Source organism: Monodelphis domestica, chromosome 2 (genome assembly GCF_027887165.1).
Source record: "Monodelphis domestica isolate mMonDom1 chromosome 2, mMonDom1.pri, whole genome shotgun sequence".
NCBI classification, from domain to species: Eukaryota; Metazoa; Chordata; class Mammalia; order Didelphimorphia; family Didelphidae; genus Monodelphis; species Monodelphis domestica.
In genome coordinates, this window is record NC_077228.1 from 33,815,849 (window position 1) to 33,841,929 (window position 26,081).

Below are 26,081 nucleotides of genomic sequence, written 5' to 3' on the forward strand. Positions count from 1 at the left end.
AGAGACAGAGAGAGAGAGAGGGAGAGAGAGGAGAGAGAGAGACAGAGACAGAGACAGAGAGGGAGAGAGAGACAGAGAGAGAGAGAGAGGGAGAGAGAGGAGAGAGAGAGAGACAGAGACAGAGAGGGAGAGAGAGACAGAGAGAGAGGGAGAGAGGGGGAGAGAGACAGAGAGATGGAGAGAGAGACAGAGAGAGACAGAGACAGAGAGAGACAGAGACAGAGAGAGAGACAGAGAGAGAGAGGGAGGGAGAGAGGGAGAGAGAGAGGGAGATAGAGACAGAGAGAGACAGAGACAGAGAGGGGGAGAGAGAGAGACAGACAGAGAGACAGGGAGAGAGGGGGAGAGAGAGAGAGAGAGAGGGAGAGAGGGGGAGAGAGAGAGAGAGATGGAGAGAGAGACAGAGAGAGAGAGACAGAGAGAGAGAGACAGAGACAGAGAGAGAGACAGAGAGAGACAGAGAGAGGGAGGGAGAGAGGGAGATAGAGACAGAGAGAGACAGAGACAGAGAGACAGAGAGGGAGAGAGAGGGAGAGAGGGGGAGAGAGAGAGACAGACAGGGAGAGAGGGGGAGAGAGAGAGAGAGAGAGAGAGAGAGAGAAGAGCCAGAGCCCAAGAGCTCCAGCAGATATCTAGGTGACCGAGGTCCCCCATCCCTACTATGTTCTGCCGAGGCGTTGGTGCCAGGCTTGAGATCTGTTTCCTGAACTTTTCATCCACATCCTCTTTCTGCCCAGGTGGTCTGTAGGAGTTAAGCGTCAACATTGCTTCTACTTCAGCTGTGATAGACCCTTACCTACATTCTCATCATGTTCCCATCCTCCTCTTCTGGGTCCTGGATTTTTCACATGAGTATCTTCTTTATGAATATTTCATTGTTCTCTCCTCTTTCCTGCCAACAAAACGAGAGCTGGGAGTTGTCTCCTCCCCTAATGACCTGGAGGATGAAGAGGAGTTCCTTCTCCTCTTCTGGGAACAAGTTCGATTCTTTTATTTTTAAATAGTTTTCCATGTGTCCATGATTCATTTTTTCCCCTCCCCTCTTCCCTCCCCCCTCCCAGAGCCAACAAGCAATTCCACTGGGTTGTACAAATGTTATCCCTTGATGCCCATTTCCATATTATTCATTTTGGCTATAGAGTGATCTTTTAAAGCCTAAACCCCAAATCACATACCCATGCAGACATGTGATAAGTGTTGTCATACGGTTTTCTTTTGCATTTCTGCTCCCACAGTTCTTTCCCTCAAGTCCTTCAGGAGTGTCCTGGCTGAACAAGCCCAATCTTTTTTAACCCCTTACCTTCCATCTTGGAGTCAATATTGTTTTGGTTCCAAGGCAGAAGAGTGGTCAGGGCTAGGCAATGGGGGTTAAGTGACTTGCCCAGGGTCACACAGCTGGAAAGTGTCTGAGACCAGATTTGAACCCAGGACCTCCTCCATTTCTAGGCTAAGTTCTCCATCCGCTGAGCCACCTTCCCCAACCTTCCGCATCCTCTTGAGAATGCCTCCTCTCTTCTGAAAGTGGAACCAGAAAAGGCATTTTATGATGCCCTGTAGACAGTGGCAGAGTGGGGACGCAGGTCTGCGGAACTTCCTCAGCGACCGCCCTTGCTGGGTGATGTCTGTCCTAGGCCATGCGCTCCTCACGCCGCTTCTTGCCTGTGCCTGTGTGTGACTTCTGGAGCGGGTCAGCCCGGGCCCAGGAGCTCTCCTCGCCCCCCCCCAGCCCCTCAGTTCCAGCGCCGGCCAGCCTCGGCGCTCATCTCCTCCCCACCACGTCCTGCCCAGCCCATGCCCAGATGCGAATATCCCAGGACCACTGGAAGGGGCTGTAACTAAGTGGCTTGCCTGGAAACATTCTGGGGTTCGGGTGGCCCGCAAACTCGACCAGTAGGAATCCGCATTTCCCCCCTGCGTCCCCGAAAAGAATGCAGTTTGAGGCCAATTTGTGCATTTTCTGGGTGACATCACGGACACCCCTTGTGGGCGGGTTGTGCCTGGAGATTTCCCTCCAAGGCACCCCCACTTTGGCTCTTGAGAGGTCTCGGGGATCCCCAGCCACGGGCTACCCCCAGGGGAGCGTTGCTGTGAAAATAAGGATGCTTTGGGTCAGGCTGCGTCTCCCCGTCCCCCGGCCCAGATACAGCCCAGCCCCTTCTCTGTCTCCCGTTCGAGGCTGGGCCTGGTCTGGGTGCGGATGGGCCGCCCAGACCACAACGGGGTCCATTCTGGACGAGTCGAGGTGACGAGTGGAAGTGAGTGGTGCGCGCCGGGCACCGTGCCGTGCTGCAGGCCGCGGCCTGCTTCTGCTTGCCAAGCGTTAGGGCTCCTCTTAGGGGAGTCACAGATGTCACCCAGGAGGCGCCCCCGGGGGATTCGGCCCTCTCCAGCTTGGATCTCCAGGGCTGGCTTTGATTTTTTTTCCATATTAACTGTGATCATTGCCCTAAGTTTGCCTTCCTTTCTGGGATGCTGATCCAGACGGAGCTTGTGGTCCTCCAGAACCTCCAGAGCGTTCTCAGACAAGCCATTGTCTAGCCACAGCTCCCTGGTTTGGTGCTGGCGCATTTGCCTCCGGGAGGCGTTAGACTTCACCATTAGGCCCCATCCTCTCAGAACCCAACTCAGCCCGCGTCGGCTGTGCCTGGGCTGGGCGTACCTCCATCTCCCACCAAAGGGCAAACAGGAGCCCAGCGCGGCGGGGACCTTCCTGAGCCCCCGCCAGGCGAGTCCAGCCGTTCCGGCACCTCGGCGTGAGCCCAGACCTGCCTCTGGAAGGCCCCTCTCCAGCCCGCTGCTCCCCGCTCTGCCCGCCTCTCCTTGGCCCCCCAGCCTTGGCCTCTCCGCACTGCTGCTTCTCCCTCTCCTCCCCACCTGAGGGCAGATTTGGGTTACTTTGGAGGGAGAAAACTGCCCCGCGGAGGAGGAGGGAGCTGCCCCTCCCGGAGGTCTGCAGCCCAGGCTGGGTCGGGCAGGGGGGCCGTCCGGCTTCAGACGGGATCTGGGCTAGCGGCAGGCCGTCTCTGCGCCGCGGGCCTAGGATGGGCGAAGGCTGGGAGCCCTCTGGATTCTCATTCTTCCTCCTTGCCCCTTCCACAGTTCATCCTCATCTTCACGGTGATCCAGTACCGGCCCATTACCTACAACCAGTACCAGTACCCGGGCTGGGCGGTGGCCATCGGCTTCCTCATGGCCCTCTCCTCGGTCATCTGCATTCCCCTCTATGCCCTGTTCCAGCTCTGCCGGGTGGACGGGGACACTTTTCTGCAGGTGAGCCCGGGACGGAGGGGCCCATGGGTGGGGGGGGCGGGGGGGGCGGGCACCCTCCTGGCGCCCTCCTGATGCCCTCCTCTCTCATCCAGCGTTTGAAAAATGCCACCACGCCGAGCAGGGACTGGGGTCCAGCCCTCCCCGAGCACCGGACGGGCCGCTATGCCCCTGCCGCAGGCGTCTCCCCGGAGGACGGGCTGGAAGTTCAGCCCCTGCACCCAGACAAGGCCCACAACCTGCTCCGGGGCAGCAATGGCTCTGCCCACCCCCAGGACTCCCGGATATAAGCCCCGTGGCAGGGACGGAGCCCATCCAGACCCTCCCCTCCCCACCCTCCAGAGACCGCCCGGGCCGGAGGCAAGGAGCCCGCTGCCGCCACACCGCTAACCCCTGTGTGTCTCCTCCCGTCCCCCGTGTTTACGTGCGAGCCCCCCATATGTGCCTGGACCGAAGGGGGCAGAGGCCGGGGCGGCTCTCCCTCCCCCCTCCGTCTGGCCTCCCGCTAAGGCACGCGGGTGCTCCCCAGGAGGCTGGGATGTGGGCAGGCTCTTGGCCTCGGAGGCTGCCGAGTGTCGCCCGGAGGCCAGAACAAGGCAAAAGCCCAAACCAGGGGCCTGTCTGGCCTCATGGGAGCAGCCCCTTCGTGCCACCTTCTGGACCCCCGCTAGGAAGGGGAGGTGCCCAGCCTGGGCTCTGCGGGCCAGGAGGGGGCATGCAGCTGGCTGCCCCCCCGGGTCTCCTCGCCTGGCACGTGCCCTTCCCAAGGATGCCAAACCCCCGAAGGTGAATTGAGGGAAGGGAGGAGGCGGGGGGACGCCGCCTCCCGGCCCGGCTCCAGGCAGTGGGAGCCCGGCGGCGCTCCTCGTGCACCCAGCCGCTGCCCCTTTAGCATGAGCGCTCTCGTGTGGCACGCAGGGGGCACCCCGTAGGATCCTCTTTGTGTCCAACCGTGTGTCCTTGTGGTTGCTCCCCCCCCCTCAGGCCAGGCCTAGGGTGTCTTCCAGGCTCGTCCCCCCTCCCTTGGGCCTCTCTGGGGAACGTTCCGTCCCTGCCCCCTCCTCACCCCGTCCAGAGCCCCCTGGGGTGAGCTGCGGAAGGCTCGGCCCGGGGACACCCAGGAAAGTGTCAAGTGATGGTGCCAAACGGGCATGTGTGGGGCCGGCGGGCACACCCCACGGCCCTGCCCAGCCCCCGTCTTCCTTGGCCTGCACAATGGCCCCGTCCTCGGTCCCTTGCCGTGTGTGTCTCCTAATCCCCTATGGCCATAAGGGGGGGGGGGGGCTCAGCCCCTGGCCCAGCCGGCCGGTGCACTGCTAGGGTTTAATGAAATTTTTATTCCTGACTGTGGGCTGCTGTGGTTCTTCCTGCCTCGCGGATCTGAGGGGGGCAGGCGGGCCAGGCCAGCGGAGACGCGTCCACACACACACACAGCTCTGGCTCGAGTCGGGGGACCTTTATTCCCAGCCTAAGCCGTCAAGAGGCGGTCCCGGTGTGAGGCCCTTCACAGGGATGATGCTGGAGGCGGCGGCCCCAGCGGTTCTGGTGGTAGGAGGTGCCTGAGGCCCGGGGCTGAGGGGGTATCGGGGTGTGGGAAGGGGTGAGGGGGGGCAGCAGGCTGCAGTTCCTGGGCTCCTGGGGCTGTTGTCCGAAGAGCAGCTCCTGGCCCTTGCTGGAGTACATTCTCTCCCTGCGAGACGAGAGGTCAGCCATGCCCCCAGCCGTGCCCAGTGGCCCTCCCCAGAAGTCCAGCCCAGGCCCATACCTGCCCAGCCCTTGCCAGCTAGCAGCACAGGGCTTGTCCCGCCATGAACTCTGATGAGGGCATTGGGGGATCAGGGGCTCCAGCAGCTCCTGTTTCATGGCTCTCTTCTGCTCTTTCAGTTCTGGGGAGAAGATGACACCTCGGCTGGCTCTGGGGTGGCATGGCAGCCTTGGTCTGGGCTCACAGAGACCACAGAAGGGCAAGGGGGCCCCCAGATCCCCACCTGCCAGGGTGGGCTCCAGCATCATCGGAGGGGGTTCTGCTGCCGAGCTGTGTGCATCCTCCAGACGGTGCTACAGTGGCCCCCAAAGGCAGAGCTCAGAGGCTTGGAGGGGTCTGGGCCTGGACCACCTCCCCACTGCTGGCCCACCTTAGCCCATCGGAGAAGGGCCCCAGAATTCAGGGGGAGCTGGCCAAGAGGCATCTTTGGGAGGTGGGGGAGGTGGTAACCCCAGGGCCAGTGAGGGTCCTGGGCAGGGGAGTCCAGCCAAAACCTCCCATAGAAGCCACAAAGGTAGGGCCCTCCCTGGGGTGCCCACCCTAGCCTTTGGGGTGACCAGGCCAGGCCATCCCATCCAGCTTATGAATGGGCGACTCCATGGGAAAGCTCCCAGCTCCCTGGGGAAGAGGGGCAGAGCATGCCAAGTACAAGGGGCGCAGGTGGTGATGCCCTCTGCAGCTGAATCCTGGGGCAGGGACAGAGCCCCTACGCTTACCTGCAGAGCTTTGATTTCTCTCTCCAGAGCATGGCACTCCTCCTTCAGGAGGGTCCTGGGGGCCAGAGGGGTCAGGGGGTCACAGGCCACAGCAGGACTCTGACCAAAGGACCGTCCCCCTGCCCCAAGCCTCTGTCAGCCCTCCCTCCTCCTCCTTTCATCTGCCCCCAAGCCCTGCTCTCCAGCCAGCATCCCAGAGCCCCAGCTTCAGCCGCTGCCAGGGCCTCTCTCCGCTGGGCTTGCCAATCGATGCCCAACCACTGTGAAGCTCACTTTCTTCTCCTCGACCCCTGCTGCCTGCTCCTCCTATCTGGGCCTGGGTCTCCCCTCATTCTCGTCCTTCCTGCCTCCGTGCCCATCCCTTCCCTTCACCCACTTCAGGTCCTCACCGCCTGCCTCCCCCTTGAACTACTGTAGCAACTTCCTTACTGATCTCCAAAAATGCCCTGCCCAGCTGCCAAAATCCAATCTGACCCCCTCGATCCCGTGCACACTAAGAGGGACGTGCTTTCCAGGGTCAAAGAGAACTTCCTTAGCCTGGCATTCAAAGCCTTCCCCAGGCCTGGCTCAGGGTTTCCTCTGGTCCTGCCCCTCTCTCAGATGCCCATCTAGTCCCCAAGTTTCGCCCCTACCGTCTCCCTAGAAATCCAGAGCCTTCACTTGGGCTGCTCTAGCCTAAGCTGCCTGAGCTTACCCTTTCTCGGTCTTCCCTGGGATAGATATCCTCCCCCCAGGGCCTCCCCTGCTGGGCTCTTATGCCCTCACCGGAGATGATGGATGACCTGGTCAATGTTGGCCACGTTGAGGCAATCCTTGATTGCACTGAAGTCTGGACTGCCATTCCTCAGTCGAGAGAGACTCCTGGACTCAGGGAGGCCCGCTGTCTGTCGCTGTCCATCCATCCATCCACCCAACCATTGGTCCATCCATCCATCCATCCACCCAACCATTGGTCCAGCCATCCATCAACCTATTCATCTATTGGTCTATCCAGCCATCCATCTGTCCACCCATCCAACCATTAGTCCCTCAGTCCATTCAGCCATCAGTCCATCCAGCCATCCACCCACCCATCCATCCACCCAACCATTGGTCCATCCATCCATCAGCCCATTCTTCTATGGGTCCATCCACCTCTCCGTTCTTTCTCCCCTTCATCCCAGACAACACGCCCAGTCCGTCCCAAGGAATCAGAGCCGGCCTTACCTACCGCCCGGGGATCCTGGGAGCTGGGCCTCCAGCTCGCCCCCGACACTGTCCCTAGGGTCTCCAAGGGCAAAGTGCAGCACTCTAGGGCTGTAGCAGGCCCATGCCTTGGCCGAATCTCTGGAAGGGGGCATCCGCGTGGCTGGGGGTCTCAGCCCAGACGGAGGGGCTCCGGCTGTCTCTGGGGCCCAGAGGGTGCTGGGTGGGTGTCTCTGGGGCAACCCTCTGGATGTGTGCTGGGGCTGACTCCTGGGGTCTCTGAGGTTCCCTTACGGGGCCTGAGCAGGGCAGCAGTGGGGCACCTAGCAGTGGAGCGCCTAGCAGGGGGACTCCCAGGGCCGGCAGAAGGGGCCTCCTACCTGCCCTCCAGCTCCGCCTTGTGGCGAATACCGAGCAGCAGCAGTCGCAGCTCCCCTCTCACCAGGTCCCGCATGGGCGGGGGCGGGGCCAGCAGCGGACAAGGGGCGGGACTGGAGGTGGAGCTAGGGCAGCAGCCGGCCTTGCGCTCCTCCTCCAGAAGGGCTTCCAGGATCTCCACCTGACAGGTGCGGAAGGGAGGGGAGGGGAGGGGAGGTGCTGGGGGTGGGGCGAGGCTGGGATTTCAGGTGACCCCACCCCTTGCTGCGACCCCGCCCCCCTCACCTCCGCCCGCAGCTCCAGGCTCAGGTCTACCGCATCCTCGCCCAGGATCCTCTTCACCTCGGCCCGCTCAGGGGGTTGAACGTGCTCCTCCACCAGCCCCCACAGGGACTGAGGGACCTGGCTCATGGTGGGGCCCCGCCCCCTGCCCCGCCCTGCCGGGCGGGGGGCTCCCGTGAGGGGGAGGGGCGACCTCACCTTGCCAGTCCAGGGCCCCGCCCCCGCATGAGGCCCCACCCCCAACATTCACTGCGGACCTAAGAGAAGGGGGTGTGATTCACCCGCTGGCCAGAGGCCCCGCCCCCACTCTGGCCCGCCCTTGGAGGCGCCCAACCCTGTGCCCAATCAGCCCCCGTCTGCTTGCTAAGTCCTGCCCCCATCTCGAGGCCCCGCCCCTCCTGGCGCGTCACAAGTCCTGGGGCAGGGCCGACTGAGTCCCCCTTGTGGAGACTCCCTCACGCTCCTCGACCCCCACAGCTTTCCCCTCGTAGCTATCGTGTCGTGGGTCCCAAGTCTGACTCACCGGACAGGGGCCGGGCGTCAGGGGAGCGGGCGCCGCATGCAGATATGAGCCCGCCCCCTGCGTCCCAGGCACGCTGTAACCATGGCCACGACGGCCTCGCGCACATGGACCGCGCGCCTCCAAAGGAGGGCGGTCCCGTCTTCTTAAAGGGGCGACACCACTATCTAGAAAGAAGCACGAGGGCTGGGGGTTCAGCTGTCAGCCCCTCCATGCTGCTGCCTGCTCAGCCCTCTAGAAGGCCACCACGAGGGAGATCGCCCATCCCCACAGAAGCAGATAATAGACTGAAGGGGGAAGAAAATCCCAAACAAGGCAGTGTTGTTGGAGTTGCCCCATCACGATGAAGAGTCCCCTCGAAGGAAGACAGGCAAAACCTAGAGTCTGTGATGAGGACGGGCACCCCCTTCCAGCCAGGGCAAAAGCACCGAGGTGGGAGATGGATGAGAGGCAACATGAAGGCCAATCACTGGAGTGCAGAGTGCAGGAAGGGAGTTAAAAAGGGAATCAGGTTATGAAAACCAAAGGATAACTGCTCCTGGAAGTGACTGGAGTGCACTGAGTAGGGGGCGCCAGGGGCATACTAAACGTACTGTACGAGGAGCACTTGGCAGCGAAATAGAGAACGACTTGGAGCAGGGAAGGACTTGAAAGAGGGACATAATTAGGAAGCTTGTTGCTACGGGCCATGGATGAAGTGATCAGAACCTGAAAGAGGGGAAGGGGGCAGTCAGAGCAGAAGAGGGTGATGCGATGGACTGAGAGAGAGGATGGGAGGGAGGGGGAAAGGCAAGAGTTGGCAGCTGAATTGATAGGTGAGGTGAGGGTGAGAGTACCCTCGAGTCAAATGACTAAGCTTGGAGGGGAGAGAAAGGGAGAGAGGAAGGAAGGAAGGAAGGAAGGAAGGAAGGAAGGAAGGAAGGAAGGAAGGAAGGAAGGAAGGAAGGAAGGAAGGAAGGAAGGAAGGAAGGAAGGAAGGAAGGAAGGAAGGAAGGAAGGAAGGAAGGAAGGAAGGAAGGAAGGAAGGGAGGGAGGGAGGGAGGGAGGGAGGGAGGGAGGGAGGAAGGGAGGAAGGAAGGAAGGAAGGAAGGAAGGAAGGAAGGAAGGAAGGAAGGAAGGAAGGAAGGAAGGAAGGAAGGAAGGAAGGGAGGGAGGGAGGGAGAGAGGGAGGGAGGGAGGGAGGGAGAGAAGGAAGGAGGGAAGGGAGGGAGGGAAGGAAGGAGGGAGGGAGGGAGGGAAGGAGAGAGGGAGAGGAAGGAGGGAAGGAGGAAGAGAAGGAAGGACAGAAGGAGGAAGGGAGGGAAGGAAGGAAGGAAGGAAGGAAGGAAGGAAGGAAGGAAGGAAGGAAGGAAGGAAGGAAGGGAGGGAGGGAGGGAGGGAGGGAGGGAGGAAGGAAGGAAGGAAGGAAGGAAGGAAGGAAGGAAGGAAGGAAGGAGAAGGAAGGAAGGAAGGAAGGAAGGAAGGAAGGAAGGAAAGAAGGAAGGAAGGAGGGGAGGAGGGAGGGAGGGAATCTCCCTCTCTCTGAGGGAGAGAAGGAAGGAAGGAAGGAAGGAGGGAGAGAAGGGAGGCAGGAGGGAGGGAGGGAAGGAAGGAAGGAGGGAGGGAAGGAAGGAAAGGAAGGAAGGAGGGAAGGATTCTTTTCTTTTTTAAACCCTTACCTTCAACCTTTGAATCAATACTATGTATTGGTTCCAAGGCAGAAGGGTGGTAAGGGCTAGGCAATGGGGTCAAGTGACTTGTCCAGGGTCACACCGCTAGGAAGTATCTGAGGCCAGTTTTGAACCCAGGACCCTCCTGTCTCTAGGCCTGGCTCTCAATCCACTGAGCCACCCAGCTGAAAGGAAGGATTCTTGACCCCTACTGTTCCAGGCAGGGTGAGGTAGGTGCTATTACTATCCCAGTTTTACAATTGAAGAAACAGGGAGATGGACATGACTTGCCTAGAGATCCACATCTAGTAAATGTCTAAAGCCAGATTTGAACTGAAGACTTCTAGAGTTGCTAGAGATCACTAAATCAATAGGATATAGGAAGAGGGGGGCCCAGACAACACCTACGGGATGTCAGTGAAGATCTAGGAGCCAGAAGAGGGGAGTGTGACAGTAGCACAAATGAGTCATTTCCCCAGAGAGCGTGGCAGTGAGCAGAAAGCACCTGCTTCATTCGGACTTCCACCAGCATTCCCAGGGCAATTGCTCATCATTCTCCTCTGTGATCCAGCTCCAATGGACTATTAGGTGTCTCCTGGGCTTAATGTTATAAAAGATGCATGGCCTTAGGGGCTTCCAGTCCTCCCAGGAACCAGGAGGTGGAACCATAAGCATCATCAGGAAAAGACCAGGGGAACAAAGCAGAGATTTACTGACTTGCTAGGAATGGAGTTCTGTTGTCTGCCAGGAACATGTATCCTGCCCGAGCCCGTCAGAACCGAGGACAAATACCTCCTAGTGATGGCACTGCCCAAACAAGGAGAAAATGTTATTAAAGCCAACCAAGAATTGAACAAGAAACCCAAGATGGCAGAGGGAGGGCTTGCATCATTGCTGATCACTGTATTCTGTAGAGCCAAAAGGAACCCTGAGGTGGCGAACAACTGTCAAGATGGTTCCGAGGGCAGGTCCAGAAACCCAGAGCCAGGATGGAGAGCCCCCAGAGAGAGCTCCTAAAAAAGTCATCCGTTGGCAGCCTGGCAGTCTACTCAGAACAGCTTTACATGTGAAAGAATGAGGAAGGAGACAATACCACACTTGTTTTCCTCAACAATGAGACCAAAACCAGAACTGGGGAAGTTGGGGATGCGGCAAAGAGCACACCAGGTCAAAGTCAGGGTGAGTCGTCTTTTTGAGTTCAAATCTGACCTCAAAACACTAGCTGTGTGACCCTGGGCAAGTCGCTTGATCCTGTTTGCCTCAGTTTCCTCATCTGTAAAATGAGCAGGAGAAGAAACTGGCAAACCGCTGCAATATCTTTGCCAAGAAAACTCCAAATGGAGTCATGAAGTCAGATGTGACTGAAACAACTGAACAACGGCAAAAAAACCCCCAAAAACCTAGTCAACGATCCAACATAAACGTCAGATCCAAGGCTGGCTGCTTGCTTTAGCGTTAGAGGTGTCGCCTCATCTTCCACCTCCCTCCCCGGTGGTGAGGGAGAAGCTACAAATGTCACATCCAATCGCTTGAAGCCGCCTAGGGTGGCCCGGGCAGGCGGGGTTGGGTGGGATTCATACCTGGCCTTCCTGATCAAGAGTGAAAATAGCCGTCGATGCCCAGACAGTCCTAGGACCCGGCAACAAACCCCCGGCCACAGATGTGGATAGAAAAGCGAAGGGCAGCCGGCAGGGAGCCCCGTGGCTCTGCTCCTCAGCTGTGTGGGGCTCCTGGCTAGTTCTGGTGATCTGGGATTGCATTAGAGGTGGGGGCAGCCGGGTCTGCTTCTCCTCATAAAAGGCCCCGCCACGCCACACCCGGCCAGATTTGCTGGATCCTGGCGGCCGCCTCCTGCCTGTATCTCTGAGCCCAGACGAACACCATAATCCTGAGAAGGATTTCCAGCTGCCTTAAGTCTCGGCGTCCCCAAGTTGCAGCGACTTTGGTTTCCCCCCTTAAACTTACCTTGTCTCGATTCTAAGTCAGAAGAGTAATAAGGGCTAGGCAGTGGGGGTGAAGTGACTTGCCCAGAGTCACACAGGTAGGAAATGTCCGAGGCACCATTTGAACCCAGGACCTCCCATCTCCAGACGTGGCGCTCTACCCACCGAGCCACCCAGCTGCCCCCGCTACACTGAAGCTGGCCGTGGCTTATCCTGAACCAAAAAAGGCTAAAAAGCGACACGTGGCTGGCATCTGGACACCACGAGTTGTTCGGTCAGTACAGACGGAGGGGAAGGAAACCGTCTGTCCGGAAGTCCCGTGAAGTTGTCTCGACCTCTCGGGAGCGGGTAGTAGGTGGTGGAGGCCTCACAAGCATCGGGAATCTCCCGTACTTGAAGTACCTCTTGTGACCCCGAACGCCGAATGGAAGCCGTTGGCTCCTCTGGGGAAGGTCTTGGGCATGAGCTCCGGAGAAGGGCGTTTGTCTGGGGGCGTCCGAGGGGGGGCGAAGCGTCACTACAAGTCAAGACGAGGCTCCCGGCCTTGACACGGGGTGTCATGAAGACACTCGCTGGACTTTTAGCGAGAGGATAGCGCGGCCCAGGGGCCTGCCAGCCGGGCGCTTCAGCCACCCAGACTTCGGGCCTCCCCGGCAGCAGTGGCCCCCTTTTAGTGGGAGGAGAGCCGGCCCTCGCGTGGCGGGCACCAGGGCCCAAAACTCTACAGCGAGCCCCCAGAGGATGAGAAGTTCTGCCAAAGGACCGTCGACCGGCCTCTGGGCCCGGAGCTCTGTGGCCCGGGCCAGGCCCCTGCGGGGCGGCTCTCCTCTTGGCCCCTCCCACGGGTCTGGCCGTGCCATGGCCAAAGACTCACCCCCGGGGGCCACCCTGACGGGCCAGTTTCCCGGATGGGTCTTCAGCCGTTCCGCGCTCTCCTCCAAGTCCCCCTGGCCGAGCCCCCGTGCTCGCAGAGCGCGAGCCTGGCGTGTTCCTGAGCAGGGGTCCCCTCGACAGCCTCGAGCGCTCCCTCCCCATCTTCTGGGATGGCGGCACCCAGGGCGGCTCCTGACCCCAGGTGAAGCGGCTTGGGGGGGGCACCCGTGAGGCCTCTCCCTGCAGGGCGGGGCATCCTATCCGGCCCTCCCCCGCACCCACGTTCTCCTGCCCCCTTTCTGGGGGCATGAAAGCAGCTGAGGCTCAGCCTCTCTTCTCTTCAGGTTTTTTACTAAAGCACTCAAACCAATTCCCATGTGATATACAAAGATCCCCAAGCAGGGGAGGGAGGGCCCCACTCCATCAGGGGCCTCGCTCTTGTCACCAGCTGCCCTCTCCAGCCCCTGGCCCATGCAAGTCTACCCCTCCGATGGACACAAGAGCCGGGCTCATCCCTGGCTAGCTCCACCTCCTTCTGCTCCCTCTCCATCTGAAGAGGGCCTGGGGTAGTGACGCTGGCTCCTCCCCTTCTCAAGGAATTGGGGATTTAAATGGGGAAACTGAGGCACAGAGAGGTGAAGTAGGGACACAAGATCTCAGAGCCGGGAGGGACCTCGAACGTCATCGAGTCCAACTCCCTCATTTTACAGATGAGGAAACTGAGGCCCATGAGGCTAAGGGACTTGCCTAAGGCCAGCCAGGCAGTGGTGGGGTTGGGGGGGCCCAAAGAGCCCCCCAACAGTGAGGCAGAGGGCAGCGAGACTGGGGGGGGCAGAATGCAGATGAGAAACCCCCCAAGGTGGTACTGAGTGTCACCTCTGCCTTCCCTGGACTCGGTATCCCTAGAAAACACCCCCTCCACCCCAGAACCCACCTCGACAGAACCTGAAGTGCTGGGGGGAGGGCAGGAAGCCTGGCCCCTCCTCCTTCCCCAGGGCACCAGCCAGACCCCATAGGTCCCTGAGCCAGCAGATCAGAAAACAGGAAGAAGTCTTCTGACTCAGACAGACGGACAGACAGACCAACCAACGAATGCTGAGCCATCCAGGCGAGCAGTCTCGAGTCCTGCACCAGGAGAGGCATGAGGGCACCCTGCCAGCCCGGCCTGGCCCAGCCCCCCACGGGAAGGGCAGCCTCATGCCCACAGCCGGCGAGTGGGGCAGCTTCTCGGCAGTCAGTCGCGGGCCAGTGGGACCTCTGCCCCGGCTCTCCACGGACACCCTGAGCGCTTGGGGGCCGGGTGCGAGTCATCCTCGGGCAGGCCGTGGCGGGGCCCGGCCAATGTCCACGGTGATGTTGGTGAAGAGCGGCTGCCTGGACACCTCGAGCACGCGGTAATGCACCGAGCCAATGCCGTCCCGCTTCATGGTCAGCTTCGTGTTCTGGATCTTGGTGAACCTGGAGGAGGGCTCAGGGTCAGCCTCAGGGTCTAAGCAGGCAAGGGCAGGGGAAGGCTCAGGGCACAGGGGCAGGGAGGAGGGCAGGGCACAGGGGCAGGGAGGAGGGCAGGGCACAGGGGCAGGGAGGAAGGCAGGGCACAGGGGCAGGGAGGAGGACAGGGCACAGGGGCAGGGAGGACAGGGCACAGGGGTAGGGAGGAAGGCAGGGCACAGGGGCAGGGAGGACAGGGCACAGGGGCAGGGAGGAGGGCAGGGCACAGGGGCAGGGAGGAGGACAGGGCACAGGGGCAGGGAGGAGGACAGGGCACAGGGGCAGGGAGGAGGACAGGGCACAGGGGCAGGGAGGAGGACAGGGCACAGGGGCAGGGAGGACAGGGCACAGGGGCAGGGAGGAGGACTTGAGGAGGGCACAGGGGCAGGGAGGAGGACAGGGCACAGGGGCAGGGAGGAGGACAGGGCACAGGGGCAGGGAGGACAGGGCACAGGGGCAGGGAGGACAGGGCACAGGGGCAGGAGGAGGGCAGGGCACAGGGGTAGGGAGGAGGGCAGGGCACAGGGGCAGGGAGGAGGGCAGGGCACAGGGGCAGGGAGGAGGACAGGGCACAGGGGCAGGGAGGACAGGGCACAGGGGCAGGGAGGAGGACAGGGCACAGGGGCAGGGAGGACAGGGCACAGGGGCAGGGAGGAGGGCAGGGCACAGGGGCAGGGAGGACTTGAGGAGGGCACAGGGGCAGGGAGGACAGGGCACAGGGGCAGGGAGGAGAGGAGGACACAGGGGCAGGGAGGACAGGGCACAGGGGCAGGGAGGAGGGCAGGGCACAGGGGCAGGGAGGCGGACTTGAGGAGGGCACAGGGGCAGGGAGGACAGGGCACAGGGGCAGGAGGAGGGCTGGAGAAGGCTCAGGGCACAGGGGCAGGGAGGAGGACTTGAGGAGGGCACAGGGGCAGGGAGGAGAGGAGGACACAGGGGCAGGGAGGAGAGGGCACAGGGGCAGGGAGGAGGACTTGAGGAGAGCACAGGGGCAGGGAGGACAGGGCACAGGGGCAGGAGGAGGGCTGGAGAAGGCTCAGGGCACAGGGGCAGGGAGAAGGGCTTGGGGCACAGGGGCATAGAAGCATGGAGAAGGGCAGAGCTCAGAGCCCCAAGCAAGACAAAAGGGAAGGGCAGGGGCAGATGCCCATCACTCTACCTCAGAGGTCATTGGCACATCACCCCTGTGCACAGGTGCTGTAGCCCCTAAATACCCAATGGAGGGAATGCTGGGCTTGGAGGCCGAAGCTGGGGCTGAAGTCCACCTCTGCTACTCACTGCCTGGGTGACCTTGGGCCAAGTGCTTCCCCTCCGAGGGTGCCAGATTCCTCAACTGTAATGTGGGCAGTCTGAACCCTAGGATCCTTTGAGACGCCAAGTGAGGAAGAATGCCATCAGTGGAGAGGGAGGCCCACGATCACCTGAGACCGCCCCAAGAGGGGGCAACATGAAAACATCAGGCTTCAGATGTCAGCCCACAAACACACCCAGGGCAGGAAATAAGGTCTGGTAGGTGTTCAGGGGCCCGAACAACGGCAGGGCCAGAAGGCTCCCCAAGACTCAACCCTCTGGGGCTCCAGACGCCTGCCCAAGGAAGGAATTATGGAATGAAGGGAGCCCGGGAGGGACAGCATGAAGAGGAGGAAAGACGCCCTTGTTATTTCTTCCCACCCAGTCAACGACAAGCCTCTGAGACCCTCGCTGACCCCACGGGACCTTGCGAGGCTCCACCCGGCTTCTTTACGGGAGGGAAGACGCTTCCTGGAATGGGATGCGAAACCAGAAATATCAGGAAAAAGAGAGAAATGTTTATGGGAGGGAATTCAAGAACGGAGGCGGGAAAAGCCGAGGGACAGCAATGGGGTGAAGATCAAAGGAGAGAGAAGAGGATAGAGGATAGAAATGATTCAGAAAGAAGAAAAGAAATCTAAGGAAAATTCGGGCAAGAGATGGCAAGGGAGTCCCCTGCTACCCTCAATGAGTTCAATTATTAGGCATAGATTCTGTGACTCTACTATGAAAAAAACTCTTATTCAAAGAGGTGGGTTTGGCCTAAAAGTAATGCTCAGAAAGCTATCTTCCAACAAGGAATGCCTCATACATCAAAATTCTATGGGATGGAGAGCAGTAGGTGGCTCAGTGGATAGAGCCAGGCCTAGAGAAAGGAGGTCCTAGATTCAAATTTGGCCTCAGTCATTTCCTGAGCTGTGTGACCCTGGACAAGTCACTTAAACCCCATTTCTTAGCCCTTACAGTTCTGCCTTAGAACTGATACACAGGAAGGTAAGGGTTAAAAAATCCTGCAGGAGGCCTGGAAAGATAACAAAGACAACACTGACCGGGAGCATCAAGAGAAGAGGCAGCCTCTTACCCCACGGGTGCTGGAGCACTACGCTTGAGAATACTGGACGGTCTCCTCAGCAGGCTCGAAAGCCTCTCCAAGAGAGCCTGGTTCTGCCCACGGGACAAACTACGGGCGAGAGATCACCCGGCAGCCAGAGGGAGGGAGCGCTGCTGTCCACCAGGCCATGCTTCCTGGGTCGGCGATACAGATGGCCAGCGTGTAAGCGGGGCGGAAGGACCCTTGGAAAAGACATCACTGACTCCAGGATCCCACATGGCTAGAAGCTGTGAAAAGCAGAATGGCCTCCCTAGCCAGCAGCGCTGTCCCAAAGCAGTCAGACGGACGGCCTCGGCCACTGGGGAGGGCATCCTGGAACAGTTCACCCTTCCCCCACTAACTGCTTCCTGTTCTGACCTCTTCAGACCGAGGCATCTCAAGTGGACAGAACAAGCGCCGTAGCTGGGGGGCAATTCCAAAACGGACTCGTGGGTCAACGTCCCCCTGAAAGAGAATACCTTGTGGAAGGTCCCAGAACGTTGTCCTTGGCTCTGGGCTGGTTCAGTCTATTTACCAATGGCATGACTGAGGCACCTATGGCATAATTAACTGATTCTCAGAGTTGAGAAGAATAGGCATGATGACAGAAACAGGACCCGAAAATATCCAGAAAGCATCAGGATAAACACAAAAGTCACACACTTTGCTAGGAAAAAAAGATAGCTAGGGTGGCCATGAGAGCTCTCTTCAAGTCAGCCTCATTATTAATAGGGTAGGAATTCTTTCTACAAGAACTGGGAGGTATTAACATGGTGAACATCAAATAAAGTTATTTTTTAAGGGTCCTAGTGGTGTGACCCTGAGCAAGTCACTTAACCCCAATGGCCTTGTCCTTACCACTCTTCTGCCTTGGAACTGATATTTGTATCGATTCTAAGCCAAGGTAAGAGTTTAAAAAAAAAAAAGGAACTTGATTCTACGTTAATAGGGGAAAAACCAAACTCATTACTAATATTGGGTTCATTCCTGAGTCAGCTACAGTAAAGCTTGGAGCAAAGACCAAAGCTAATCCAAAACATGAAGAATAAAAATGAGATAAGCAATGAAATAAAAAAAAAGATAAGCAATGAAAACGACTCCAACCTGATAGAAATAAACTGCTGACAAATGAGAAGAGGAATGGATATTGACACAGATTAAAACCATTTCCTAAAGGCGCTTAACTAATAAACACCAAGAAGCAGTGGAGAGAAAAATGCTTAGTTTGGCAAGAGACCCAACTGGTCAAAGACATCCCAAGAGCACTGAAGGATAAAAGGGGAGAGAAGACAGATGACAGCAGGCAGAAGACAACAAGATCACAGACCCCGAGTCTCTAAGGCTGGTGAGTACATTTGCCTTCATAGGTATCATGAGATTTGCTGGGATGAAACTCAGAATAATCACACCCCCATTTCAATAGCACTTTAGCATTTTCTAAGTAATTGACATTTGTCTCATGTGATGCTCACAACAGCCTTGGGAGGAGGGTGCCATTGATTATCCCCATTTTATAGATGAAGCAACTAAGACAGAGAGAAGTTAAATAGCTTCCCCAGGATTCTACAGGTAGTGGCTGAGACAAGGTGCAAACTCAGGTGTTCCTAACTACAGATCCACCTAGCTGGTTTGGGGTCAGGATTCCTTTTTCAAAAGGAAAAGGTTTGGCAAAAATGGGCAGCAGGGAGCACACTGTGTATTAAGGTGTACTCATGTGGAAAAAGGCAAGGACCAGAGAGGGAAGTGTGGGATGGAAGATCAATTGAGGCAGAAACAGAAGGAAACAAGGTCCTTTGGGGGGAAAACCGCCCCATGAAAATCTGTAGAAGACTAGAAAAGCCAAGTACACATATAGCCCGTCAGGCTGCCTAGATTTAGCAGAGCAGATTTCAAGGGACTCAGAAGGATAGGCAGGGCTCCAGGGGCTGAAATTACCCCCAGAGAAAGTCAGCTGAGGAAGGACCAGAAACTTCAGAGAAATGCTGTGCAAGCAAGTAATAACAGTATGAAAAGGAACGCGAAGGCTTACAAAGCACTTGATACACACCATCTCGTTGGATCCTCACAACCCTGTAAGGTAGATGCTTTTATCTTTTTTTTTTACCCTTACCTTCTGTCTTGCAGAAAAGGCAGGGAAGGTTAGGCAACTGGGGGGAGGGCAAGTGACTTGTCCAGGGTCACATAGGTAGAAAGTATCTAAGATTAGATTTGAACCCAGGACACCTGCTGTCTCCAGGCCTGACTCTATCTACTGAGCCACCTAGCTGCCCCATTAGGGTCTCTAAGTAGAGAGATAGTTGGGGAGCAGAAATGACCAGGAGTGCATGTGGCACTCACAGTCACGTTGTGCCAGGCTCCCCTCATACCCGCGTCCAGCAGGGCTAACTGGCTGGGAACCAAGAAGAATGTGATCCCTGTTCTATACTATTGATACTACGCCCTGTCCAACCGTAAGTGCCTTGAGGACAGGGACTTCTTTTGTACCCCCCAATGCTTAGCACGATGTCTGGCATATAGTAAACACTTGATAGATGTTGATCGATGGAGCGAGATGTCCTTGGATCCAGGCCAAGCATCTGATGCAGTATTTCAAGCTCATCTTGTGGGAAAGCCAATGGGCTACCCAGGAATGCAATTCGATGCATTCTCAGCTGGAGGAATGGCCGGAAGGGGAGTAGCCCCGGTTTCTGGTCCCTTTGGCAGGAAGTTTCTTGGGGAGCCCTCCCAGAGGTCTCTGTTGGGACTATGCTTTGGGCCTTTTTATTGATGACTGGGACAAAGCCCCAGATGACACGCTTATCCAATTTGTGGCTGGCACCAGGCTATGCTGTAGAACAGAACCAGGATCCAAAAGGAGCTGGGTAGACCAGAGCACTGGGTGGAAGCAAACCAAATGAAACTGAAAAGGGATAAATGCAAAGTTGGGGTTTGAGACGTGGAGATCAAAGGTACTCATGGGGAAAAGAGGGCTAGCAGGCATCTTGTCCAATGAAGGCCTGAAGGTTTCTGTGGCCTGCAAGTTCGATGACTCAGAAGGGCGATAGGGAAGCCCCAAAGGCTGCATGGAAAAGCAGAGCTTCTGGGAAGAAGGGCTCTGCTCCCTGAGCAGCTGGACAGCATTCAAAGGAGGGGGCTGGGATGGGAGGGGGTGACTGGAGTAGCTGCCGAAGGAACTAGAGATTCTTCTCATTCCCATCTTCTGGGACTTGTTCTGCTTTTCCTCAAGAGGGCAGAATCAGGAGCAACAAGGAAGCTGTAGAGATGCCAATTTAAGCCTGATATAGGGAAAAACTTCCTTTTCATCAATTCTACCTTCAAAGTAGAACAGGCTACCCTGAGAGGTGGTGAGCTCCCCATCCTGACAGGAATGCAAAGAAGGCTGAATGACTGACTGTCAGAGATGTCCTAGAAGAGATTATTTTTTCAGCTATAGATCAGACAAACTTGGCTACCGAGGTCCCATCTAGCTCTCAAATTCTGCAACTGTAAATGGGAAGTGGCATGGAGGAAAGAGACTGCCTGTTTCAGAGGCAGCCTGGGCCAAGGGCCACCAGATCATCAAGGCCTCGAGGAATCAGGTTTCCCTGTATCTGAAAGGGGAGAGGATGCCAGTGCCCTGGAAACTGGGGCCTTATCAGTATGGGAAATAGGCCGTAAGATAGGTAGAGGTGGGCATGGGTGTTCCCACATCTATCTCTAGAGGCAGCCTGGAATGAAGGCAGGAGAAGGGATTGGGAAGGTTCTCCCGCCCAAGTTAAGCCCATCTCAGTCACCCAATTGCCTGAAGGTCTATCGTGCTTCCTCCTTGGGGAGCTTGTTCCCACCAGGAGTCTCCCACAGTAATGGCGAACTCGTCCCTCAACTCCAAACCTGGCTCTCAAGCAGGACATGACACAGGGCGACACAGGCTTGCCTGGGCCTGGTCCAGGAGGAAAATGGTCCAAAGGGAAGAGGGATGCTTGTGGGTGACAAGTCCCAGAACACTGCAGCCCCTCCAGATGGACAGCCGCCATCGCTTGGAAGTCGGGGGAAAACTAAGGATGTTGGGAGTGGAGGAAGAAGGCCTCGGGTCCAGCTGCTAACGGGCCACAGGATGGACAGCCCAAAGAGCTGGGATAGGAAGTGGCCGGCAGACTGTGCTGCTACCCCAGGAAGATGGATGTCTCTGAATGACCATCTTTGCAGCAACCACCCTCGGCTGGCCGTGGGATGAGGCAGAAAGTCACAAGATGCTGCAGTCTCAAGAGCTGAGTGAAGGACCACTCCAAGCAAGGATGAAAGCCCCAGTGTCCCAGGCGAGGCCTTTGAGTCACGGGCCAGTTGCAAGACGAGACAGGATGCCAGCCTGGCACCGAGAGGCCAAAGAAGCCCCAATGGATGGGTGGGGTAGGGAGATGCGGGCAGCAGTCACCAGGTGGGCTGCAGCCTGCCACACTGAAGGGCATGTAGATCGGGGAGGGCAAGTCTGGCCGAGGGTCAGAGTTCCATAGAGAAGAGACTGGCCTTGCCCCGCGGGATCCCAGAGGGCCCAACGAGGAGTATCATCAGGCAGAAGCAGATTGAGGTGTGGCATCAGGAAAGAGCTCCCAACAATCTGAGCCCCCTCAAAGTGGAGCACAGCAAGCTCCCATCACTTGGAGTCTGAGCAGAGCCTGGCTGACCACTGGCCGGGTGTGGGAGTGCCCACTCAGAGGAAGGCGCTACTAAGTTTCCCCTAACTGGAATGCCGAGGTCAGTATTCACAGGAGCACCCCAGGGACCCTGCCCGGTCCTGCCTTCCTTACAAATGGCCTGGAAGAAGGTCTTCAGTGAAGGTCGGGGAGGCGCAGAGGGAACTTTCTCTAGGAATGTGGCACGAGACTGAGATTCTGAGATGACTCTTAGGGACGCCAGTCAGAAGAGCGGGCCGCGATGGAGCGTCAGTGAGGCCCAGTGGAAAGAGTACGTACGGGCTGTGAAGTCCGAGGCCCCGCGTTCACCTGCCACCCGTGTGGATTACTGAAGGGCCTTCAGGCAAATCACTTCCCTGGGCCTCAGTTTCCTCAGCTGTCCTCTCCGGGAGTGAGATCCCCGCCAGCCGCCCTGGCCCCCAGCTCCCTCATCACCACTTCAGCTGCTCTGCTCTAAAGCTCCGAGCCCGGCTCACAGTCCACCTTGTCCTCGCTCTCAGGGCCCATCTCTCGGCCTAGCTGGGGCTGGTGACCACCCCAGGGTCAGGCTCCCATGGTTTTGTGCCCTGCGCTTTCACTGAGGCGATCCCCTCCAGGAGTCCAGAGTTCAGGTGACTCACTGCCTCAGCCTCCCACCCATCAGCTGACCTCACACCCAGCCACTGGCCCCAGTCCATGCTTCCGTGGCCCTGGAGCCCAGGTGTGATGAGCTATACTCCCAACCTGTCCTGCTAGCCTCCCCTTCCACCTCACCCCTCTCCTTGCCTCCTCACAGCACTCCCTAATCTGTTTTAAGACTAGCCTTCTGCAAGGTTCCGCCTCCTCCAGGAAGCCTGCCCGGACTATTTTAAGTCCTGGACCTCCTCCTCTCCAGGAGTGACTAGACTAGAAGTCTTATCTCAAAGGCAGATGGAGACAGAAAGCCAACCTTTTTCTGGTGTGCCTGGGCGGGGGTGGGGTGTCCCTGTACTCCTCACAGTGCCCAGGGAGGGATGGGCACAACACAGGTGTTCAAGAAACACCGAATCTAAACATAAACTTAAAAATGGTTTTCTTGAGAACTGCTGAGGTCTTTATTCTTAATGCTGCCTCGGGCCGCCTGCAGGCATGAAGGGGAGGGAGGCGCCATGTGAGGAGGGGGTGAGGGTCAGGGGCCACCTGGGGGGAGTCAGGGGTCACCTCTGGGGGTTGGGCTCGTTATGCTTGTCCCGATCATGCTTGATCATTCGGTATCGGCCGATGCGGATGTCTGGGCGGGAGACCTTCATCCCCGAGAGGGAAATCCTGGGGGAGACGGAGGGGTGGGCTTAGGCTAAGTAAGTAAAGAGCTCTGAGCCAGGGCGATGAGCCCTTCATTGCCCAGCCCCCTGCCCCTGCCCCTGCCTACGCCCCTCCAGCCCTCTCACCCCCCATCGCCCATCGCCCATCCCCCATCCTCCCCCCCTGCACCCTTGGGGCACAACTCGAGCCCCCCGCCTCACCGGTTGAAGATGTCGTCATCCTCACCCCCCCAGCCCCAGTACTCATTGGGGAAGCCATTGATCTTCAGGAACTGGGCCTTGCTCAGACCTGATACGCCCCCAAAGTAACCGGCGTAGGGCAGTCTGCAGAGAGCCGAGAGCAAACAGGCTCAGTCCAGAGGCTCCGGGTCCCTCCCGGGGGGACCGCGCACCCCTGCTGGCTCTGTGGGCCAAGACCGAGTCTGCCTCCCAGCTCCCACCCAGGGGGAGCAGGAGCCTTGCTCACCGGAAGCCGAACTTGTCCATGGCGATGGCAAAGTGGCGCGGCTGCTCCCCGCAGCGGTACAGGTTGCGGTCATCCATGGGCACCAGGTCCACGTCGCTGAAGATGAAGCAGTCGTAGGCAGGGTCTTCCTTCAGCGCCTCCAAGAAGCCCACGTTGAGCAGCTTGGCCCGGTTAAACGTGTCCTCGCCGTGCTGGGGGGGGGGCAGGAGAGGGGGTCACAGGGTGCCCCCCCATGTGCCCAGCCCAAAGCAAGCCCCGCCCTGGACAGCCCTCTGCATCCCTGAGAAAGCAGAGAAAGCCTCGTGGAGGCAGCGGGCACTCCCTGAGCACCTCCTCTGGTTGGGGGCGGGGGGACAGGGGCTGTCCCTGCTCCCAGGAGGCTTGCTGTCTATGGGGGTCACACCACATCGGGAAGGCCCCAGAGCGGAGCCCAGAAGGCCACCACTGCCAGCGAGCCCAGCGTGCTGGGATCAGGAGGAGCAGAAGAGGGCATCGGGCTGGGGTGAGGGGCCGGTCCTGTCACACCCCACTGCTCATTGGCCACAAATCGGAGAGAGCTCCCTGACCACCGGGGGCATTTTGTAGGCTGCCAGGAAGAACTGGCAATACCTGACCAGCCCCCAAGCTTAAAGACAGGCAGGAAAGGGAGGCCGGCTGTCCAGGGGAGCAAGCAGCAGGGGTAAGGCCCTGGGGTGCAGGCAGGGGTGCCCTGCTGGTCTTGAGGAAGCCCAGGCCGGCCCCAGGGGGAAACCCGAGCTGCTCCCCAACCCCCTTCCGCCCTCTCCACATTCCGCACCCCCCAGCCACCAGCTGGCCGCGCACACCTGGCTGATGACGTAGATGCCGTACCGCAGCCGCTGCCGCCGCAGGATGGGATGCAGATAGTGCAGCCAGTAGCGCAGGTGGTGCTCCCGATGCCGGAAGGGAATGATGATGGCCACAGTTTGCTGCGGGGCGCAGTCGGAAGGGGCATAGCGGCCCCCCCCTTGCACGCCAGGGTTCTCCCGCTGGACCCGCTCCATTGGCATGGGTGAGCTAAACTCAATCAGCAGCCGGCCCACTGGGGGGAGGGAGGGGGCTCTGGTAAGGGGGGCCGCCAGGGGACTCAGGTCCCAAGGGCCTCCCCCTGCCCACAAGAGCGGGTCCCCCACGCCCCACAAGGGGCCTCACCTAACCCGGGCGGCATGTCGGGGCACGGGGGCAGGGGCATCGTGGTGACGGAGTGGTTGTTGTCCGGCCGGGGGCTAGGCGCCTCCGAGCTGGGGGCCGTGCTGTTGGGCCGGGAGCAGTTGGCGCCAATTCCGGTGGCAGTGGCAGAGTGCGGCGAGTGAGCGGCGGTTCGGCGGCTGTGGGCACTGAAGCGACTGAAGAAGTCGAGGTGCTGGGCGTAGACGTCGAAGTAGAGGATGACGGCGATGAGGAAGTGCAGCAGACAGAGGAGCAGCACAGCCTTGCAGATCCGCTCCAGGGTCCCCCCCAGCAGCCTGCTCATCTTCTGGCTGCCCGGCTCGGCCTGGGCATTGGTCCTGTCGACCTGCCAACAAACCGCCAGCTGGCTCCACCCTGGCAGCAGCCGGCCCCAGCTGGGACCCTCAACTACCGGTGGTCTGGGGGAGCAGGGAGGAGCAAAGGATTCCCAGCTCTCACAGAAGACCATCTCCCAGTGCCCAACCCCGAGCCCCCAGAATGGGCCTAGAGCTTGGCCAGAGGAAGCCCTTCCCAAACGCCCAAAGGAGAAGACCCAGAGTGGGCACAGCAAGCCCAGAGAGGGATCACATCCTCTCCGTCATGCCCTGTCTGGAGTTCTTGGCCCACTGGGACCCCACCCTGGGAAGCTGAGAAAGACAGAAGCTGCCAGGCACCCCTGGTTCTGAGCAAGATGCCAGGAAGGGCCTTGGGGACTACAGGCAGTGGGCACGCCCAGGGCTTCGGGAAAGGAGGAGGAGGAGGAGGGGAGGGAGCAGTGGCAGCTGGGCCCTTTTTCAGTAGAGGAGGCCTTGGGGGTCACAGGTGGCCCAGCAGCAAGCAGTGAAGCCCTTATGCCTGGGCAGAGCTGCAGATGAGGGTGCCCGTTACCTTTGGTGGGGCCCCCAGAAGCAACACCACCAGCCATCTCCGGGGCCAGAGCCTCAGGTCCTCTCCTGCCCAGCCAACCCAACCGCTTCCATGCTCTCAGCCAAACAAGGCCCCAATTCAAGCACATGGCAGCTGAGTTCAGATCACAACACGCTCAAAGCAAGGGCTGCTGGGGAACACATTTGGAGCCAAGCTAGAGGAGTCAGCGGCAGGGACCAGGGTGGGAGAGGCTCTGGACCACGGAGGAAGGCGGAAGAGGGATGGAGGGAGGAAAGGGAACAGGGAAGCCTGCAGGGAAGGAGAGGAACAAGAAGGGGACCAAATGACAGGATAACGAAGGCCTGAGGGGAACCTGGGAAAATCAGGGACAAAGAAAAAGCCAAAGCAGGTAGCTGATGCTGGGAGAGGAGGGAGGGCCTGGGATGGGGGGCTGCGGGGCCCCAGCTGTGGGGCAGGATGGGAGAGAAGGCTTCCCCAATCCTGCCCCTTTATGGGTTCCTAACAAGTGGGCTGGATGGGTCAGGAGGAAAGGACCAGAGGGGTGGGGGTGGGCTTCAGCCTTCAGGATCTGGTTGGGCTACACTGGTGAGTCTCAGAGACCTTAACGGGGTTTGGGCTCAGGCCAGGGAGGAGAGGTGTGGGCTCGGCGCTCAGGACCCTCTGGGGCTGGACAGGTGGAGAGCAAGGTGGGTGCGCTCGACGCTCAGGGCCCCGCGCTGGGCTGGGTCAGAGGGAGGGTGGGCTCGGCGCTCAGAGGCCCCTCTGGGCTGTACAAGTGGGGGACAAAAGGGGTGAGCTTGGAGGGATCAGAGGAAAATGGGCTCGGCGCATGGGGCCCCTCCCCGCATCCTCACCGGCTGCGCTCGGCGCTCAGGGCCCCGCGGGGCTGGGCTCGGGCTCGGGGCCGGGGCCGGGCCGGGCCGCGGCCGCTCCGTCCCCCATGGCCCCGGAGCCCGCTTAGCGCCTCCCCGGAGGCCCGATGCTGAGTCTGCTCTCGCTCCCGCCTCCTCCTCCTCCGCCTCCTCCGCCGCGGGACATGGTGCGGCCCGCCCGGGGCCGCCGGAGCCGGAGCCGCCGAGACCGAGCCTCGCAGGGGAAGCAGGGAGAGGTGTCGCGCGCCCCCGCGTCCGCGCCCCCGCG

The 26,081-nt window shown here is 59.2% G+C and overlaps 3 protein-coding genes across 10 annotated transcripts in view; 1 reads left to right on the forward strand and 2 right to left on the reverse strand.

Annotated features, from left to right (window-relative positions):
• SLC6A9 (solute carrier family 6 member 9) overlaps positions 1-4,612 on the forward strand; it is a 45,679-nt gene extending 41,067 nt beyond the window's left edge. For all 6 annotated transcript variants that reach the window (XM_056815258.1, XM_056815259.1, XM_056815257.1 and 3 more), the window contains 2 exons: positions 3,100-3,270; positions 3,363-4,612. In XM_056815258.1, the coding sequence (XP_056671236.1) occupies positions 3,100-3,270; positions 3,363-3,557 (366 nt within the window). In that variant the 3' untranslated portion in view covers positions 3,558-4,612. The remainder of the gene's footprint in view (positions 1-3,099; positions 3,271-3,362) is intronic.
• Positions 4,613-4,708: 96 nt separating this feature from the next.
• Positions 4,709-8,237, reverse strand: CCDC24 (coiled-coil domain containing 24). Its single transcript, XM_056815261.1, has 9 exons — positions 8,117-8,237; positions 7,597-7,748; positions 7,314-7,492; positions 6,955-7,074; positions 6,514-6,609; positions 5,749-5,803; positions 5,256-5,325; positions 5,033-5,153; positions 4,709-4,957 (listed from the first exon to the last, which is right to left on the reverse strand). Exons 1-9 carry the CDS (start codon positions 8,220-8,222, stop codon positions 4,744-4,746), a joined length of 1,113 nt encoding a protein of 370 aa, XP_056671239.1. The 5' UTR covers positions 8,223-8,237; the 3' UTR covers positions 4,709-4,743.
• A 4,675-nt stretch (positions 8,238-12,912) lies between these two features.
• Positions 12,913-26,079, reverse strand: B4GALT2 (beta-1,4-galactosyltransferase 2). Of its 3 annotated transcripts, XR_008916055.1 has the most exons (8): positions 25,796-26,074; positions 24,036-24,399; positions 23,690-23,925; positions 22,866-23,056; positions 22,601-22,723; positions 22,299-22,403; positions 15,229-15,490; positions 13,935-14,036 (listed from the first exon to the last, which is right to left on the reverse strand). XR_008916055.1 is itself a non-coding variant. In XM_056815262.1 (7 exons), the coding sequence occupies exons 2-7, from the start codon at positions 24,355-24,357 to the stop codon at positions 13,886-13,888; spliced, it is 1,128 nt and encodes a 375-aa protein (XP_056671240.1). In that variant the 5' UTR covers positions 24,358-24,399; positions 25,796-26,076; the 3' UTR covers positions 12,913-13,885. The 3 variants fall into 3 exon arrangements, 2 of the variants coding, with proteins under 2 accessions (XP_056671240.1, XP_056671241.1); XM_056815262.1 differs by lacking the exon at positions 15,229-15,490 and having other exon boundaries at positions 12,913-14,036; positions 25,796-26,076; XM_056815263.1 differs by lacking the exons at positions 15,229-15,490; positions 22,601-22,723 and having other exon boundaries at positions 12,913-14,036; positions 25,796-26,079.
• Between the last annotated feature and the right edge of the window lie 2 nt (positions 26,080-26,081).

What these genes read in the sequence shown, in the direction of transcription:
- CCDC24 (XM_056815261.1), bottom strand. Translation starts at nt 8,222, where the DNA reads ATGTGCGCGAGGCCGTCGTGGCCATGGTTACAGCGTGCCTGGGACGCA. An exon ending in CAGGTCATCCATCATCTCCG is followed by an intron (nt 5,804 to 6,513) that starts GTGAGGGCATAA and finishes TCTGGCCCCCAG; the next exon opens with GACCCTCCTGAAGGAGGAGT. An exon ending in AGCTGGCAAGGGCTGGGCAG is followed by an intron (nt 4,958 to 5,032) that starts GTATGGGCCTGG and finishes CTCGTCTCGCAG; the next exon opens with GGAGAGAATGTACTCCAGCA.
- B4GALT2 (XM_056815262.1), bottom strand. Translation starts at nt 24,357, where the DNA reads ATGAGCAGGCTGCTGGGGGGGACCCTGGAGCGGATCTGCAAGGCTGTG. An exon ending in CGACATGCCGCCCGGGTTAG is followed by an intron (nt 23,926 to 24,035) that starts GTGAGGCCCCTT and finishes CCCTCCCCCCAG; the next exon opens with TGGGCCGGCTGCTGATTGAG. An exon ending in GCATCTACGTCATCAGCCAG is followed by an intron (nt 23,057 to 23,689) that starts GTGTGCGCGGCC and finishes CCCCCCCCCCAG; the next exon opens with CACGGCGAGGACACGTTTAA.